Source organism: Carassius carassius, chromosome 31 (genome assembly GCF_963082965.1).
Source record: "Carassius carassius chromosome 31, fCarCar2.1, whole genome shotgun sequence".
Classification (NCBI taxonomy): domain Eukaryota; kingdom Metazoa; phylum Chordata; class Actinopteri; order Cypriniformes; family Cyprinidae; genus Carassius; species Carassius carassius.
In genome coordinates, this window is record NC_081785.1 from 5,815,783 (window position 1) to 5,836,085 (window position 20,303).

The window sequence follows — 20,303 nt, forward strand, 5'->3', positions numbered from 1 at the left end:
GGCTCTGGTGAGATTTAACTAATCATTTTTAACAGTTGCGCTCTGCAGTTGTTACATCAATTTGTTGGCCAACCTGGAAGTATAGTTCACCATGTACCCTCGGGAATTAAGATTTCTAGTAGCCTAATGTTATCCACAAGCCTTATTTTTTTATTCATAAATCAAAATGGCTAATCTAATAATCGGTTTGAAATTCCTGAGGGAATCCATTGCTCAGAACTGCAGAACTGAACTGAACGTTGTTTGGGATATATAGATTATTTCCCTCATTTTTAATAGGTTGATAAATAAAAAAAAAGCTACTTCATTATTTGTGTGATATTTACCTTATGGTTATTTTATCAACGCTAAAATGTTGTGTTTAATAATGTTGAGTTCAGTAGATAGATTCAGTGAGGTAATGTTAGATATACAATACTTATAATAACTACTTGATTCCTTATTTTTGTGATATGGTGATATGCTGGGGAAAATACACATTAGGTGTGTTAAAATCTTACTTTTAAGGCAAATCAAAAATTCCTCAAAATGTATGTGATTTTTCTCAGTATTGAGGGAAGTTTATCGGTGAGGGATATTTATGAGTTAGTTAATAATTTTTATTACATTAATTTCATATTAAACACAATTATATTTTTATTTTATTTACATGTTTCTCTCGCTCTAAAGGTCAGTAAAGAGCGTTCTATTTTTTTTTTTTTATTCTGGCGCGCTCTGTCACGTGCGCTCATCCGTGACTCGGCAGATGTGCTGCTTCTGTCTACCTGATGTCCTCCTCGATCAGCCCAAGCAACTGACAGGACTGCATTGACTTCCTGACGGATCACTAACTTTGTAGTTCGAAGAGCAACTTAAGGTCATTTATTACCATAAGTACTCACATCAGATGCACATATATCCGTAAGTACGATCACTTTATTGACTGTTTAAGGTCTGTGTACACTGTCGTTTCTGTGTACGTTAGCTGCATTGCTGGGCTGTTACTTTTTGAACACAAATTTAACGTAACGTACAGCTTATAAAGTGCAACTCGGTGGGATTTAATGTACTTAACTGTGTCTATATGCTTCATTCGAGGGAGTAATCCTCTATATTTTGTTGTTACACTAATTTATATGTTATATAAATTATATGTTATAAGGTTGCGTTTATGTGATATACAGAGTCAGGCAGAGAACAGACCATTAACTGTATGCAAATCAGCGTATAATCGTGTAAAGGAGGGCGTGGGGTGGTTTGACTGGGTTTGACTTGAGGGGATTGTGTTTCTAAAACATTGTTAAACTGGACAGATAAGAGAAGTAGATGTAATATATGTAATATAACAACTGTAATATTGTAAGTAGATGTAATATAACAGTTTAACTCCTTTGGTTATATTTTAGTTACTTCCCTGTATTTAATCATCATCATCATCATCATCATCATATATATATATATATATATGAAATATCAATAATATTAAAATAATTTACATACTGTATATGTTTTGTTCATGGAGCCACTGCATAACCGTAAAGGCCAAACCAATGGCAATCCAGATGTATTGTTTGTGTATTTCCATATGAAAAGGGTTAGGGAAATGCTGTGGGTGATATGACTCATGCAGGAAAGTCTTGTAATCCTTTTTAGGGCGCCCTCTCTGTAAATAATAAAAAAAAGGAAAATATATATATAATAAAATATATTCCTTAAATATAAGGAATTGTGTCTCGTGCCCCTTGAAGTTAAGCAGCTTTGCCAGTGTGTAGGGTTTGGTGAAAACATTGCACTGTAGGGGTGTAGTAGTTTGGTGGTGACTAATATTGGCTGGTAACCAAAAGGTGTTTGGTTCAAACCAGCTGCCAGGGGTGATTCATAAACTGACACCGTTTGTGAACACAGCAAGCCTGCCAAATTCAAGTAGGCTAATTATTACAGTTTGTTGTTACTACTATGAAAGCATCTAGAGTTAGGGATCTCCTTTCAACAGGGTGAAATACTGTCTAGGGATGTAATTCTGTGCTGAAACCTAAAACCTAAAATGCTTTGTATTAAGTATTTATTATTTTATTAAATAATATAAATGAATTGTGTAAGAATTTATCATTTAACTCAATCATTTGAATGATACAGAATTTAAAAAACACAGGCCAGTACAATAACCACACTTTTATTGAAAGTAACACAATATAATTGGACAGAAAATATATTAAAGGGATAGTTCACCCAAAAATGAAAATTATGTCATTAATAACTCAGATATTTTAGATTTAGTCCAAGAGCTCTCAGTCCCTCCATTGAAACTGTGTGTACTGTATAGACCCTTTGCACGTGACGTCACGCTCTACTCGCGCGAATTCTGAACGCCATGACGGACGGCGGAAGAGCTATTCTGTAGACGGACGGCAAGCCAAATGAGTTCGTGTTTGAGTTAGTTCTAGTTGTAAAATGGTTATTTCGTGTTGTGCCGTGGGCTGTGCTAATAGACAGGGTAAAGCCAATATATCTTTTTATCGAATACCATTTGATGGGGAGAGAAGGCAGCGATGGGTTGCTGCTATCAGCCGAAAGGACTGGCAGCCCTCCAAGTACTCCAGGATTTGCAGCGAGCATTTTTTACAAGGTAAGGTTCATGTATTTCCCAGTTACGTTTACTTAATTTGTGTAATACCATATCGCCATCCTTGTCCAGATGGAGACCCAGTCAAATTGTCATTTGTAACATGAGTAACCTAAGTTAGCTATGTAATGAGCAAGTGCCAGCTAGTGTGATAGGGCTGTGCAGTCTAACGTTAACGTTACTGCTACCCATTCACAAAGGTAGCTAACGTTAGCTTAATGTCATTATTAATGTAATTTAGGTTGGCTTTTATAAACGTGTTGAAAGATGTTTTTGTAAAATAAACCAGCCCTCAAACTTTTGACTATGCTGTTGTACTTTATAAAAGGATATTAAATGTATGTAGAATTACACACTGGCAAATCTTACTAATAATTCAATTACATTTTATTTATAGTATCACATCATAAGAAATTAAAAGAAAAACATTACAAATGGAGTAGGTCTAGACCACACTATAATTTACAAAGACCCAACAATTCTAGTAATTCACTTCATGAGTCTGTGGACTGTGTTTTGTCTGACAGCAGTCTATCTGGGCATGTATATGTCTTGGCCAATAACTCAGATAAAATGGCTGACCTATAGAAGGCCTCAACATTCTGCACTGCTTCTGTAAAAAAGTCAGCATCAGGCAAAATTCTCTGTATAAAAAAATCGGATGTAGACCACACCATGAAGTCACAAAACTTCCGCTTCGTCACAAACAACTGGGCTTGCACCTGGTAGTGGTATTGATGATCTCTGTTAAGTGCATGTGTACCATCTGTGTTCTCAATGCAGAAATGTTTCTTTTCAGTGGCACTGAGGACTCCGGTGTCTTTGGCACAGTGTGGGCATTTGATTTCCAAAATACCATCGCCACAGCAGGAGCAGGACAGCAAGGCATCTGGAGATGCTCCAAGGTAGGGACGGGAGGTATCAATATGGAGACCGGCATCACGAACACTTAGGTCCTGATGATGTTGTGCAGCGTAAGCCTCATATGTCTCTCTGGCTTTTTGTTCATGTTCACATCCCCATCTGAAAATGAGAAAAATAATGTTATTAAAGGAATAGTTCACTTTAAAATGATAATTTTCATATACTCACCCTCATATTGTTTCAAACCTGTATGAATTTCTTTCTTCTGCTGAACAGAAAGGAAGATATTTAGAAGAATGTCAGTAACCAGACAGTTTCTGGGTCCCATTGACTTCCATAGTAGAAAAAAATATACTATGGAAGTCAATGGGATCCAAAAACTGTCTGGTTACTGATAATCTTCTAAATATCTTCCTTTCTGTTCAGCAGAAGAAAGAAATTCATGCAGGTTTGAAACAACATGAGAGTGAGTATATGATGACAGAATTTTCATTTTAAAGTGAACTATTCCTTTAAGTCATCGTAGCTCTTTGAGTGTCCTTTTCATTGGATTTGTTCTCTCATTTCCCTAAGAACTATAAGTACTATAGATGTCAGTACCCAAAATTGGCCTAATCTTAATAGCACATAATATTCTCTTGTATCTCTTGTATTCTCTTGTTTAAAAAGGTGTAAATTAAATATAACAGGAACCATTTAAAAGGAACATTAGGAATAAATAGGCAAAGGACCTACACCATACACCTGGGATTAAAAATAGATAAGGGCACTCAAAGAGATTGAGGGATGTAATCTGTCATCATGTTTGTAATTTAATGTTGATAATTTGTAATACTGACTATAATAAATATTCCAATGATAAATGCATTTCTTTGTCTTGTTTTTGTTTCTTTGATGTTTTTGTGAGCAGGGGCCCTCTACATTAGAACACAACATGTATTGCATACATTTCCATAGTTGAAACATAAGTTCAAAGAACATCTAATTTCTTTACTCACTTACACTATGGTGAAATTAAAAACAGTAACTGTATGTTTATGTCATTATGTCACACATGCCTGGTTGCAACTGTTGAAAATCTGCATAGGTCAGGGTAACAGATCTGCCTAATTAGGGATTTGGAAGGATTTGTAGGGTCTGTCCTTGCAGCTGACTTGAACCTAGATGCGGTCACCCTACCAGCCCTCATGTCAAACCATAGCCTTGACTTTCCCTGTTGTCGTGTCTCTTCCTCAACTTTTACTGCCTACAACATTGTAAATTATAGAAGATGAAATTAATGACATGACACCTTAAAGCACATTTTAGTCATATGAGATTAAGAGGGATGACTATACCTGCTCTGGTGTGACTTCCATATCATTGAATACCGCATCACATTTTTTCTCAAGGTCCGAGGCAGACAGCTTCCGGTTCTGAGCACTGTATAACTCAGTCAGGGGCTGTGGTAGACCCAGAGACACCACTTTTGGTTGAAACTGTTTACAGTAGTGTGGCAATATGCGTAGGATACCACTCTTCTCTGAAGGGTTTGGAGTTGCATTATCCAGAGCCTTGTAGAATTGTTCTATAGCTGCTGCAGACACACCCACTTTTTTCACAGATGGACAACCTGAATGGCTTTGGTTGTTTACACCACAACGCTTTTTGGCAGGATGTGAGAAATCAATTCCTGATCCCTCTTCGTACAAAGCCTTGCCCGCTTTCAAAGGAGGAAGTCCCCACTGTCTGGGCCCATCAGTGCAGCTTTTGTCTTCCAGATGTTTAACAGCAGAGTCTATTGCGTATAGCAGAGCTGTCACGTGGGAGCACACCTCTCCCAGGCCCGCTTTACATGTACAGTGGCCGCACAAGACTGTCCCATCCTTCTTCAAAGATACCCATGGTTGTAGTTGGGTTTCAGACAGTGACTGACTGTGATGCACCTACAATTACAGAAAGTGGCATAAATACATTATTCTTACATGAATGTTATTGTGATGTTATTATTTACTGCTGCAGTGACACCATAAATGCCCCTTGTGAATACATCTTAATCACTGTGATAGTCAAATCTTAACATAGGCTACAGCGAATATAATCACAGATGAGATGATGGCTAGATGTAAAAATTATGTGTGGCTACTGATCACAGACACTCCGTGGTTTACTGGCTATGATGCACCTACAAATACAGAAAGTGGCATAGATACATTATTTTTACATGAATGTTATTGTGATGTTATTGTTTAATGCTGCAGTAACACAATAAATGCACATTGTGAATACTTTGCTGTGATTAACTGGTAGAATCTTAACATAGGCTACTGCGAATATAATCACAGATAAGAAGATGTCTAGATGTTACAATTATATGTGGTTACTACGGATCACAGACACACCGTGATTTACTGTCTGCATGGATTAACGTGTGATCGATAATTAATGACTGCACTTCCCAGAGCTGGGATGCGTCCAGGCATCCATTAAAAAGCCACGGCCGACCATGTACTCTAAAATCATAGGCTACGTGTTATATAAATATTTATCAAGAAATAACAGACTGCATTCTACATTAGAATTCAACTAAGCCATGTAATAATACAAAATAAACCATAGATCGATGTCTTACCTTTGCCATTATGAGGTACCTCCCCCCGCCGTTAGCGTAGCATCGCGTAGCTGTAACCCAGCCAGCTACGAAGAACTGGTAAGCATCCAGACTTTTAAAAGCTTTGAGATCAGCACCAGTGTATGGGGATACCCCGTTTACCACATAGTGGTACAAATCGTGTGGGCCGAAGTCAGGCAGACTCGGCGATTTAACGAGGTCCGTGAAAACCGAGGGATGAAGAAGGTAAGGGTCTGTATCCAAACCTGCTATCTCCAACTTCTCCAAATATCGCTCTTTGTGAGCACCTACCAGATGCCCTACCTCGACCGATAACGGCACTACAACTTCTTCAATAGAAGAAGCCATGAAGTTTAGTGGTAATGTTAACGTTATCTATTTTAATCTGTTTAAAACTATTCAAATTTCCCGGTCGTCTACTACTGCTCAGCCTGCGCGTCCAGTGATTTTGCCGTCCAGCATGGCGTCGTCACGTGGTCGTGGTCACGTGTTTGCAAAGGGTCTATACTGTCCATGTCCAGAAAGGTAAGAAAAACATCATCAAAGTAGTCCGTGTGAGGGTCAGTTAGAATTAGAATTAGAGTGACTCAAGAACCGGTTGCATCGGTTTTCGGATCAGTAGTTCTTTCTGACAGTTCGATTCAATAAACCGGTTGAAGAAAACAGTTCACCGGTTCTTTTGCGCTCGACGTAATGGCGTCATTGGCGATGACTGCAAGCCTTCGGTTTACCTGGGCTCATAACATTAGCACAGAATCAGTTCAGATTCAATCACCAAAAAAATCAGTTCGGTTCAGATGCTCTGTGTGTCGGTTTGCTTCACGCTGAATCACACATGCGCAGTATCATCAGCTCCTCGGTTCTCAAATCGGACGCGTCTGACAGAACCGGTTCTTGACTTGTGTACAAGTCAATATTTTGTTCATTATCTGGCTCAGCTCGGTGTTCATCTTCAGTTCTCTCTTCACAGCAGTTCAGTCAGTGTACTTGAATTACTAAATTACTCCAGGATATTGGTTTGTTTGAACTCAGAGGGAGTGTCAGCCACATTAAAAAAGTTAACAGCTTAAGTCATTTGCGGATTAATGCGTATTAGAGATGCGAACTGTTTAAAACGATTCAGTTCGATTTGGTGAACTTGTTCGCGAACCGGATATGTCTTACAACAGACACGGAAGAGAAGACAATGCTGAATAAAGTCGTAGTTTTTGCTATTTTTGGACCAAAATGTATTTTCGATGCTTCAAAATATTCTAACTGACCCTCTGATGTCACATGGACTACTTTGATGAGTAGGTTTTTATTACCTTTCTGGACATAGACAGTATACCGTACACACAGCTTCAATGGAGGGACTGAGAGCTTTTGGACTAAATCTAAAATATCTTAAATTGTGTTCCAAAAATAAACGGAGGTCTTGCGGGCAGAGGTGGGTAGTAACGAGTTATATTTACTTCGTTACATTTACTTGAGTAAATGTTTTGGGTAACTAATACTTTTTTGAGTATATTTAAAGATGGGTACTTTTACTCTTACTTGAGTAAATTTTTTGGAAAAAATCTGTACTTTTACTTCGTTACTGTGGGCGATGCTCCTTTTGTTACTTTATCTTAATGCAATAAACGTTATAAATGCTTCAGTTTATTCCAAACACGTCGTCTACTTTTCTCTGGGCAATGAGCAATGCTCATTCGCGAATGATTCATTCTTTTGAGTCAACTCTGTTCAAAGGCTTGATCAAACCAGTTGGCAAACGAGTGAAAAGGTTCATGCATCAGTTTGAATGATTTGTTCAGTTCCCTGCCGCGTGTGCTGAGCGTCTGAAGTGGTTCACTCAGAGTTGTAACGTTTAACATCAGCAGCGTTGAAAACGTGGATATGGAACTGCATTGAATTGAAAGCACATCTGCAAAGGCTATTTGCTAGCGATGAAGATCTTTATTAAGATGAACACCGCGTGTGCTGTCTACTGTTCAACAGGTATAACTTGGGCTACATTCGATTACAGTACACGATACCTGTGACATTAGTTTGTTGTAAGTGTGACTTATAACAGAAGGGAACCAAGTTGAATGCAGCTTCCAAAAGACAAAAAAATAGCCGATTAATATTTTATTAATATTAATACAATCACACCGGCGTGAGAACGTTCAGCGAGTCATATCATCAGCTGCTAAATTCAGATCTGTGTTCGCTGGCTGGAGCTGAGCCAGAGATAGATGCGTTTTTACAGCAGTGCGCATTATAACAATTCACACACGATTCTGTTGAGCTTATATGAATGCAATGGCCAATCAGAGGTGTTCAGATGAGTCATCGTTAAAATTCCGGTTCTTCCTTCACTCGCTCACTGACTGGAGACGTCTTTCTGGCGAATTCTCTCGTCAGAAACAACAAAGTGGAGATGTGTGTACGAATCTGTAAGTAAGATATTGATTTCACAGTGTTAACAGTTTCAGTGATTTTAATAGGAGTTTTTGAGAGTGATTGAACTCTAGACTGTCAGTGAAAATGATTTTTGATAATGTAAATGTTATTTGCTCTCTTTATGAACAATGGAAGATTAGTAGCAGTTTTTATATCACATTGACTTTCAATATTAAATTCACATTTAATATAAAGTCAGTCGTATTAAAAATATGTTATGGCATGACACCTATATCTGTTACTTAAGTAAACAGACAGATGTTCTGTAACGGTCATGTGAGGAGTCTTCTCTCTTTTCACTGTGTCAGAGGTTATTTATACATATATAATACATACTTTAAAATATAATTTATTTTGTGATGCAAATACGAATTTTCATCAGCTGTTACTCCAGTTTTCAGAGTTATGATCCTTCAAAATATAATTCTAATATATTGATTTATTACCAGTGCTGGAAACAGTTTTGCTGCTTAATATTTTTTTGGATCCTGTGTAGGGCTGGGACAACGCGTCGATGTCATCGATGACGTCGACGCAGAAAATATTTCGACGCAAAATATGCGCATCGATTCGTCGACCTGTTTTTATTTCTCTAAAAAACTTTTGCAAAACGTTTACCTTATGTGCGCTGAATATACGCGATGGCCGGATCAACATTCTGTCCAACGTTATATAACCAATCCAGGGGTTTTTCTGCATTGATCTTTTTTTTTGGCGGCTGTCAAAGCCTTATTTGATGAGTGATCTGTGCTGCGCCTGACAGGACGCGTACGAGAGAGAGTCCCGGCTATGCGCGCGCACTCACAGTCTTCAAACTGCATGAGCGCTGTCTTGCTCTCTCTCTCTCTCTTTCTCTCCCTCCCTCGTGCATATTAACCAAAATCATTAGACAGACACGATAGAAAAAGGGTGGAACGCCAAAGTTTCACATGGAGCATTCGGAGATTTTTTTTTTCTACATGACAGGCTGCTGGCTCCCACTGTTAATTTTTATTTTTTGGAAAAGCACTCTCTGTATTAGCTTAAAGCTCTAAAGTTTACATTGGTTAATGTATTCTTTCAATTGCTCTAAACAAGTATTTTGGGTGAACTTTTTTATTGAATGCTAGACATCAAGTTGTTGTTATTTTCATCTGAAAGAAGAACTTTTTTCAGTAAGCTAGGCCCTATGTGTTCAGTAAGCTTGTTTCAGTAAGCTATGTGTTTTCAAGGCTTCAAGGTTTTATTGAATGCTATCTCTATACAAGTGCAAAGTAATGCATTCTTAGTCATTCTTTTATTTTGTAATTTTAAGAGCAATAAACATATATTGCAATGTTAAGGACTTGATGTTTTTTCCATTCAGATATGTAAATCAACATGTATAAATTGTTAATAGTCAATTAATGGGGAGATAATCGAAATCGAATCGGTCTGGGGAAATTAATCGTTAGATTAATCGATGCATTGAAAAAATAATCGCTAGATTAATCGTTTAAAAAATAATCGTTTATCCCAGCCCTAATCCTGTGACATTTTGTTTAGGATTATGATAAAAAGAACATATTGGAATGATTTCTGAAGGATTATGTGACATTGAAGACTTGAGTAAAGGCTGATGAAATGTATATATTTATACACACATACATACATTACATACATTTTATCTATATATCTAAATAAAAATAAAATAGGCTCAGTATATATGTGTCAGGAGAAAGCAGGCTGGATTCAGATGCGCGTAAACTCAAGGCTTTATTTAAGCAGAGGAGGCAGAGAAGAAGAGTCACATTTCACAGGTTTCACTCGTAGTGAGAGGATGAGAAGCAGATGAGTCAAAGCTGATGAGTAATGTTCCACAGTAGTTAGGGATGGGACGATAACCGGTTTTATTGATAACCGTGATAAAATGCGCTGAAGGTTAGTAATATCGTTTAAAAATGAATTATCATTAAAACCGTGTTTGATTATCGCGGTTTTAATAACTCACTATTAAATAATGTCCAGCCAGCAACAGTCTGACGCAAGCGCAGCGCACAATGTTTTTTTTGTTTTTTTTCGAGAAGGAATGGCGAAAGTCAGTGACTTTTCTATGCTTTTCTATGCTTCTACACTTTTCATTGTAAGGAAGGAAATGCCACAGAATTTAATCTTTTTTTAAATTAAGTGCATAGAGTTGCTTGTTTTATTAGTTGTTTGTTGATTATTAAATATAAAACTTGCTGAAATGTTTTCAGTGTGAGCATCAACTATTTTTGAACACTTTCATCTCGTTTCAACAAAACCGTGATAATATTGATAATCGTGATAATTTTAGTCACTATAATCGTGATATTAAATTTTCATACCGTCCCATCCCTAACAGTAGTACATATAACCGCCGAGACCGGAGGGATGACAGCTGGAAGCTACTAGGAGCTCTGGGCTTGTAAGAACAAGGGGCAGAGAAATCAGCTAAACACACTGGAGCCTGAGGACAAGACACGACAAGGTGAGTACAAAGAACAGCTAGAAGATCGGAGCTATTGGTACGAGTAACAACAGTCTGACAATAGGTAGAGAAACACAGGGAATAATAAAGGGGAAAAAATTAGAAGAACATAGAGAACAGGTGGCGAGCAATTAAGGTTAACAACGGGGAAACAAAGGAGGCGGGGAGAACACAAACAGGCAGACGCGGTGAGCTGTCAAACCATCCAAACACACACAAATACATACACACACCAAAAAGGCAGGTGATTAGCCCCGAGACCCGACAATACCCCCCCTTCCCAGGAGCGTCACCTGGCGCTCTAGGAAGGGGCCTACCTCGATGCCGCCGGAAGTCCTCAATCAACCAGCGGTCCAGAATGTCCCGGGACGGCACCCAACACCTCTCTTCCCAGTCCACAAGATACTGAAACCCCCTGCCGCAGCGCCGCTCATCAAGTAATCTCTTAACCGTATAGGTAGGAGATCCATCCACAAGACGAGGGGGTGGGGGGGTGGGGCGACTACAAGCAGGATTAAGGGGGGAAGAGAACGCAGGCTTGACCCTGGAAACATGAAACACCGGGTGAACCCGACAGAGTAGGAGGGAGCTTGAGCCTGATCGCCACCGGACTAACCACCTTGGTGATGCGGAATGGCCCAATGAATCTGGGTGCCAGCTTACGAGAAGGCGCCCGGAGAGGCAGATCCTTGGTAGAAAGCCAAACCCGCTGACCACACACATAGGCAGGAGGAGAGGACCGGCGACGATCAGCTGCAGTCTTGGTTCTGCCAGAAGTTTGGATCAAAATCCTCCTGACTTTCTCCCAGGTGCGACGGCAGCGCTGGACAAAAGCCAGGCTGGATGGAACCGCAGCGTCGGGTTCCTGTGACGGGAACAGAGGTGGATTATAACCAACAGCACACTCAAAAGGGGACACACCTGACGCGGCCACAGGAAGGGTGTTATGAGCGTATTCTGCCCAGGAGAGCTGCTGGCACCAGGAACTCGGATTGTTGGATGTTAGACAGCAGAGCATTCTTCCTAGATCCTGGTTGGCCCGCTCACACTGCCCATTGGTCTGGGGATGAAAACCTGAAGACAGACTTGCAGAGGCCCCAATCTGTCTACAAAATTCCCTCCAGAACCGGGAGACGAACTGGGGACCCCTATCTGAAACCACATCCACCGGTAACCCGTGGAGACGGAAGACGTGATCCACCACCAGTTGGGGGGTCTCCCCGGGCGGAAGGCAGCTTGGGCAGGGGGATAAAATGAACCGCTTTGGAAAAGCGATCCACCACAGTGAGAACTACAGTGTTACCCTTCGACGGAGGAAGCCCAGAGACGAAATCAAGGGCAATGTGTGACCAAGGACGGGAAGGGATAGGGAGAGGATTCAGTAGACCATCAGAAGGGCGATTGACAGGCTCCCTTTGGGCACATGTGGGGCAGGCCAACACAAACTGTCTAACATCTGCGGCCATAGTGGGCCACCAGAAGCGCTGTCGGATGGCAGACAACGTTCTCCGAATACCTGGATGGCAGACTAACCTGGATGCGTGACCCCACTCAAGGACCTCAGAGCGCAGCGCAGCCGGCACCTGCACCCCTCGACCGGCCTCCTCAACTCGCTGCTCGATACCCCATGAAAGAGCCCCGACCACCACCCCCTCAGGAAGGATGGCCTCGGCCGCAAACTCCCTCCCCGGAGCACCGAACAGGCGAGAGAGGGCATCGGGCTTGGTGTTCTTAGATCCCGGCCGGTACGAGAGGGTGAAGTTGAATCTGGCAAAGAAGAGCGCCCAGCGGGCCTGACGCGAGCTCAGCCTCTTGGCCGAACAGATGTATTCAAGGTTCTTGTGATCCGTCCAAACCAAGAAGGGCTGCACTCACCCCTCCAACCAGTGACGCCACTCACCCTAGGCCAATCGTACCGCCAACAGTTCTCTATTGCCGATGTCATAGTTACGTTCTGCAGGGCTGAGACGACGAGAGAAGAATGCACAAGGGTGGAGCTTCCCATCATGGAGGGAACGCTGAGATAGAACTGCGCCAACCCCAACGGCCGAAGCATCAACCTCGACAATGAACTGGGCCTCAGGATCTGGAACCAACAGAACAGCTGCAGAGACAAAACGGGACTTTAAAATGTCAAAGGCTACCTGCGCTTCCCGGTTCCATCTGAAGGACACCTTAGTGGAGGTTAAGGCTGTGAGCGGTGCAGCGATCTGACCAAAATTCCGGATGTATCGCCGGTAGAAGTTGGCAAAACCCAGGAAACGCTGGGCGACAGCTTCAATCTTAGTGGGATCAGGCTTGATCCCCTCCGTAGAAATAATGTGGCCAAGGAACGTAACTGACTCAGCGTGAAATTCGCACTTCTCCGCCTTGACAAACAACTGGTTCTCTAGCAACCGCTGGAGAACCCGTCTGACATGCTGGGTGTGTAATTGGAGAGAAGAGGAGAAAATTAAGATATCATCCAAATACACAAAGACAAATTGATTAATCATGTCATCCAACACGCTGTTGACGAGTCCCTGGAAAACGGCTGGAGCATTGGTAAGACCAAACGGAAGAACCAAGTACTCGTAGTGTCCCGAAGGGGTGTTAAACGCCGTCTTCCACTAATCACCCTCCCGAATGCGCACCAAGTGGTAGGCGTTGCGCAGGTCTAACTTGGTGAAGACCCGAGCTCCCTGCAATAATCCAAAAGCAGAAGACATTAAAGGTAGGGGGTACCTGTTCTTAATAGTAATGTCATTCAAACCTCTGTAATCAATACAGGGGCGCAGGGAGCCGTCCTTCTTCTGAACAAAGAAAAAACCTGCACCAGCGGGAGAGGAGGAATGGCGGATGAGCCCAGCCTGAAGTGACTCACGTATGTACTTGTCCATGGCCTCTCTCTCAGGACCTGAAAGGGAATATAAATGACCCTTAGGCGGAGAAGAGCCCGGGAGGAGATCAATGGCACAGTCGTAAGGGCGATGCGGAGGTAGCGAGGTGGCCCGGGCCTTACTGAAGACCGCCCGAAGATCATGGTATTCCGCCGGAACACCAGTCAGGTCAGAGGGATCCTCCTGAGGAACACAAGACACAGAGACAGGATGAAAGGCAGCACCCAAACACAACACGTGACAAGACTGACTCCAGGCTAAAACTGAATTACTGACCCAGTCAATGTGTGGATTGTGCTTGTGTAACCACGGGTGTCCCAGAATTAAAGGAGCTTTAGGGGAATCAATAATAAACAGTTCAATCAGCTCACAATGGCTGCCAGCAATATGAAGGTTTATCTTGGGTGTGACATGGGTGATTGTGGTAAGGGGACGGCCAGCTAATGACCATGCTGATACGGGACTAACCAAAGCAATAAGCGGTATTCTCCAACGTTGAGCAGAGGCAGCATCAAGGAAGTTCCCCTCAGCCCCTGAGTCCACAAGGGCGAGTCCAGCGTGTGAACGACTCTGGAAGGAGAGGTGGAACGGCAGCTGAGTGCGTGCTGCAGGAGAGCTAGAACTGAGAACCGTGCCCACCAGGACTCTCCGCCTCACTGGTGGGCCCTGGCTTTTAACGGGCACTGAAGGGCAAAGTGGCCTCCCTTGCCACAGTATAGACACGCCCCCGACGACAGACGCTCCTGCCTCTGTTGTGGTGTAAGCCGTAAACGACCCAAATGCATGGGCTCCTCCTCCGAGGGCTGTCAGCCGGCTGAACTGGCTGGAGAGGACTCTAGGTGGCGCCACGGGGCGGGTGTTTGCTGTTGTTTGCGGTGGCGGCTGAGACGACCCTCAATACGGAGTGCGAGATTAATGAGATCATCCAATTCCCGCGGGAGCTCTATGGCCGCGAGTTCATCAGCAATGGCGAAATCCAAGCCCCCAAGAAAACGGGTGCGGAGCGCGCTCTCATTCCAGCCGCATGCCGCAGCTAACGTCTGGAACTGGATGGCATAGTCAGTGACGGAGCTCCTCCCCTGTGACAGTCGCGATAACTGGGCTGCCGCCTCGTCACCCTGAGAAGAGCGATCAAACAATTTGGCCATCTCTTGACTAAAATCCGCGAAGGTGGCACAACAGGGAGCCCGCGATCTCCATACGGCAATTCCCCATTCGCGGGCACGGCCCAAAAGAAGTGTAAGGACGTAAGCTACTTTGGTCTCTTCATTTGCGTAACGCCGGGGCTGCAGAAAGAACACCAGCGAGCATTGGGAGAGAAACGCTTGGCAGGCGTTAGGATCGCCATCGTAGACCGGCGGATTGTTGGCATGGGGTTCGGAATCGCGGGACATACCGGTGTGAAGAACGGACCCCCGGCTCGTTGCCTCTCGCTGAAGGCCATCCACCCGTGTGAGGAGTTCGGAGACTCGGGCACTAAGAGCGTCCACATCCTGCGCGGTGGTGCTGAGCTGGGTGGCATGCTGCCCTAACAAAACTCCCTGTTGAACGAGAGCCGAGCGAAGAGGATCAGATCCCGCTGAATCCATAATCTGGTCAGACTGTTCTGTCAGGAGAAAGCAGGCTGGATTCAGATGCGGGTAAACTCAAGGCTTTATTTAAGCAGAGGAGGCAGAGAAGATGAGTCACGTTTCACAGGTTTCACTCGTAGTGAGAGGATGAGAAGCAGATGAGTCAAAGCTGATGAGTAATGTTCCACAGTAGTACGTATAACCGCCGAGACCGGAGGGATGACAGCTGGAAGCTACTAGGAGCTCTGGGCTTGTAAGAACAAGGGGCAGAGAAATCAGCACAGTAGTGCTATTGCAACAACTCTACTACATAAAACTGCATTATTAAAACTGCATTATTATGGTGTTTGTCACTTGTCAGTACATGTTAAAGGTACAAAACAGATTTTAGTGGAAGAGTGATTTGTTGATTTTATCATCATACTACATTTATATATGTATAAATAACCTCTGACACAGAGAAGAGAGAAAACTCCTCACATGACCGTTACAGAACATCTGTCTGTTTACCTAAGTAACAGTTATAAATTTTTTAAATAACGATTTTATTCTAAATGAAAATGTCATTTATTCCTGTGATGGCAAAGCTGAATTTTCAGCACCCATGACTCCAGTTTTCAGTGTCACATGATAATTAAGAAATCGATATGCTGATTTATTGATTTAGTGCTTAAGTTGTCATCAGTGTTGAAAACTACTTAATATTTTTATGAAAACCATGGTAATTTGTTCCATGATTATTTGATAGGAATTTAAAAAACATAATTCATTTGAAACATAAATCTTTTGTAAGATTATAAATGTCTTTGCTGTCAATTTAAAACAATTTAATAAAAGTAAATCATACCAACCCCCAACGTTTGAATGGTAGTATATATAAATATATGTGAAATTGTAATGGTGGTCACCGCTTTTTTCGTTGGGTTCATCACAGTGCTCAAAATAGCAGCTCTAGGAATGGAAAGTCCCACCTTTTAGTTAAATGAGACAATTGCATGTTTGTTTACTCCAGAGAGTACATGTGCATTAACTGGCCAGCCTGAATTTTTTTTTATTTTTGGCATTAGAGCTAAAGAAACACAGTTTATGATAACATTGTTATTCAAGCTGTATTTCAGATTTGAAAGGTTATAGAAACATAATTTTGATCAGATTACGGTTTTTCAAGTAGAGAGAGCTGTGCTTGAATGACTGTAAATAGCTGCCCAAGGGTGTTAACAGTGAACAGACTTGCCTTAAAGTTACTTTGTATTTGCCAGTTGAGCTCCAGAGACACTTTGGATGAAAGAACCTGCTCTAGGTGTATAAGAGAAATGTGTGGTATGGAAAAGGCTTGTCTTTTCTAAATTCACAGCTGTTTTGGAATTTAGCAAATGTGGTCCCTATGTTTTTGCTTTAGGTCAGCCTTAACCTTAATGACCCAGCAAGAGCAGCATGAGTTCAGGGAAAGATTGGCAGAAGCCCTGTCCTGGATGCAGGCCGTCCAGGAGAAACTTAAACAAAATGATAACACCCAAGGACCCAGATCAGCACTGGAGATCAGGCTCCGAGAGACAGAGGTGAGATCTTCCCTGACCTTAGACCTATTGAGGACGTGGTGGTACTGAAATCATCTTTCAAACCAGTTTCTCAGACACGTCTCATATTTACTAAAAAAAAAAAAAAAAAAGCTCTTGAGATAATTTCATAATAGATATTGTAAAAAAAAAAAAAAATTATGTAGTTTTTACAAAATAATTTTGTAAAAAAAAATTAGAGAAAAACATTTACTAAACAAAGTGTAAATATTACTGTATAAAACTAATTTTTACAAACAAGAAAATTGTAATGTAAACGAGTAAAATCAACAAATCACTCTTCCACTAAAATCTGTTTTGTACCTTTAACATGTACTGACAAGTGACAACCACCATAATAATGCAGTTGGTAAAAGAGAAAGCCACATGAAGAATTAAATTTCATCACAAGTAGCTTTTCCACAAGCTGAGGTATATACTAATATACAGCAGGTGCACAGTGTCATTCATAATACAGAACACCATCATGGTAACACACAACTCCTAAATAATGCAATAAACATTCATTAAAGAACAGATAATGTACCCTAATGTACATAACTGATAATTAAAACTATTAAGAAATGTGATTATTTAAAAAAAATACTTTCAGATGTGGAATGTCACGCAGGGAATTCTGGGAATATTATTTTACAGTTTTTGACTTTAAATTATAAATTATATATTGATTTGTTCTTTTTTTTTACTTCTAAAAAGTTTTTTTCTAATAGGTTTTCCATTCCTTGTATATAGTACAGGAACTTACTGTTAACATATTAACAGTTTTTTTTTCTGTAGCATTTTTACAATATTTCACAGTTAAAATTACACTCCTTTTTTTATTTTATTTTTTTTACAGTAGATATCTCATTAATTTAAAGTCTCATTAATTAAAATGTTCCATTAAGCAAGACTTTTCTTTGTTGTAAAGAAAATTCATAGCTCCATACCTGAAGGCTATGTGAAGATGGACAGGGTGTTGGTGGCTTCTGAAGCTCTGCTTCGAAATGGAGATGAAGAGATGAAGAAAAAGACTCATTTGAAACTCAAATATATAAAAGCACTCTGGGAGGAGACATTAACCTACATCAGTCATTGTCACAGGTACAGGCTTTGTCCATATGTTTAAAGGTGTATTACTATTAAAAGCATTTGCATATATAGCAGAGATGGGACCAAGTCACACATGTGCAAGTCTCAAGTAAGTCTCAAGTCTTAACCTTCAAGTCTCAAGTAAGTCCCAAGTATTTTTTTCTTGGGCAAGTCAAGTCAAGTCAAGTCACAAGTTATGTCAAGTCAAGTCAAGTCAAGTCCTGTAGTAAGTCAAGTCAAGTCACCTTATTATTGTAATTTTACCTGCAGAATCTGATCTTAATAAAGTTAAAAGACAAGATATAAGTAACAGTAAATTAAAATAATTTGGATTTGCATTGTAAATACTCATGTTCAGTAAAATACATCATGGAATCAAACAAAATTGTAACTTCATAAAATTATTTATTTTTCACTTCTGCCAACAGAAATGTTTTACATTTTCAACATTGAGTCCATAAAACAAATAACAGCTAAACATCCAACAGACTCCTCTCTGAACACCCCCCTCTCTCTCTCTCTCTCTCTCTCTCTCTCAAACGACGTGACGTGACATAACATTCTGCCAAGTATGGTGACCCATACTCAGAATTCGTGCTCTGCATTTAACCCATCCGAAGTGCACACACACAGAGCAGTGAACACACACACACACACACACTATGAACACACACCCAGAGCAGTGGGCAGCCATTTATGCTGCGGCGCCCGGAGAGCAGTTGGGGGTTCGATGCCTTGCTCAAGGGCACCTAAGTCGTGGTATTGAAGGTGGAGAGAGAACTTTACATGCACGCACCCACAATTCCTGCCGGCCCGAGACTCGAACTCACAACCCTTCGATTGCAAGTCCGACTCTAACCATTAGGCCACGACTTCCCCTCAAACACAGTTTACATACAACATTAAACTTTCTTACATTTCTCCTCTCTCTCTCTCTCTCTCTCTCTCTCTCTCTCTCTCTCTCTCTCTCTCTCAAAGTCAAGTTCAATTTGCTTTATTGGCATGACATTTGAGTTACAGTATTGCCAAATTTAGCATTTAGATACAGAATAAAATATGATTACAATAAAATACAATACAATAAAAATAGCAGCAGCAGATAATATTTCTAATATTAATAATAGTAATTATATACAATTAAGAATATCAAATAAAACAGTTGAATATAATAAATTATCCCTCTCGTATGGTGTGTATGGTGTATAAATATTTAGCAGCTATTGTGACTGCCGTCTCATTCTCTCCAAGTATATAGAGTAGTTTCTCTGAGTCATTTAGAGACAAGAATGAACGATTCAAAGCTTCAAACTGTGGGAAGAATGTTTCTCTTGTAGTGCTGTATTTGGGAAGTGTTTCTCATCCTCTGTTTGATTCAGCTCACAGTGTTTGCCTCTCTTCTCTCGGTAGCCAGGATCTTTTATGTCTACCAATCTCTATTTCCAAATTATGATCACGGAGTCGATATTTTGAAAGGATTTGTCTTTCTTTTAATTGCTTGAGTGATAAGTAATTTGCCAGTTTTGTGGTTCTGTTTAGGGCCGAATAACACTGGAGTTTGGTTTGGAGCTAATTATACTTCAGATTTTTTGTCAATTAGTTTCTGAATGTTGGGGTTGTGATTGGAGTCAGACTCAGTTTGGGTTTCCTTCATCAGGTGAAGCACGAGTGTGTCTCTCTCTCTCACACACACACACACACACACAATCTCTCTCTCAGAGTACATCCGTAAGTCATTACCTCTATTACAAGGTATTGCACTTGCAAAATATAAGATTCGAGAGTCTTGTCTGCAAGCCAAGCACGATGTGGCCTATCCCACCATGTATGCGCCACCGGTATGCGCGCTCATAATGGAAGCAACTGAGACACGCTCGACGCCTCAGGGGCGCAACTGTCCAAGCGCTTTGGAAACAAGGAGAAAGCGGCGCAACTAGCGATTTCCACGCGTTTTTAGGCGCGAATTATTGACGACAAAAGCGATGACCCTCGGTACCCCTCAAGCTGAGATGTTGATGTGATGTGATATCTGATCTAAGTGGGCGTGGTGTGCGTAAGGTAGAGAGGGCATGACTGATGATAGTGTCCTGGTCCAGTCATGACAACGCGATTCTCAGCCTGCGCTCCAGCTGAGTAATCAATTTTATTTAAAAACAAAATAATTTATATATTTTATATTCAAACTGAAAACATAATGTGATTAACACTCAAGTCATTCAAGTCATCGTGTCTCA

At 41.2% G+C, this 20,303-nt stretch overlaps 1 protein-coding gene across 2 annotated transcripts in view; it reads left to right on the top strand.

The window, feature by feature from the left end:
• The first annotated feature begins 738 nt into the window (after positions 1 to 738).
• Positions 739 to 20,303, top strand: part of LOC132111418 (nesprin-3-like) — a 46,650-nt gene continuing 27,085 nt past the window's right edge. The window contains exons 1-3 of one of the 2 annotated variants that reach the window (XM_059518686.1): positions 739 to 900; positions 16,824 to 16,983; positions 17,912 to 18,084. In XM_059518686.1, the coding sequence (XP_059374669.1) occupies positions 887 to 900; positions 16,824 to 16,983; positions 17,912 to 18,084 (347 nt within the window). In that variant the 5' untranslated portion in view covers positions 739 to 886. Of the gene's footprint in view, positions 905 to 16,823; positions 16,984 to 17,911; positions 18,085 to 20,303 lie in introns of both variants that reach the window. The other variant, XM_059518687.1, reaches the window with a different exon arrangement.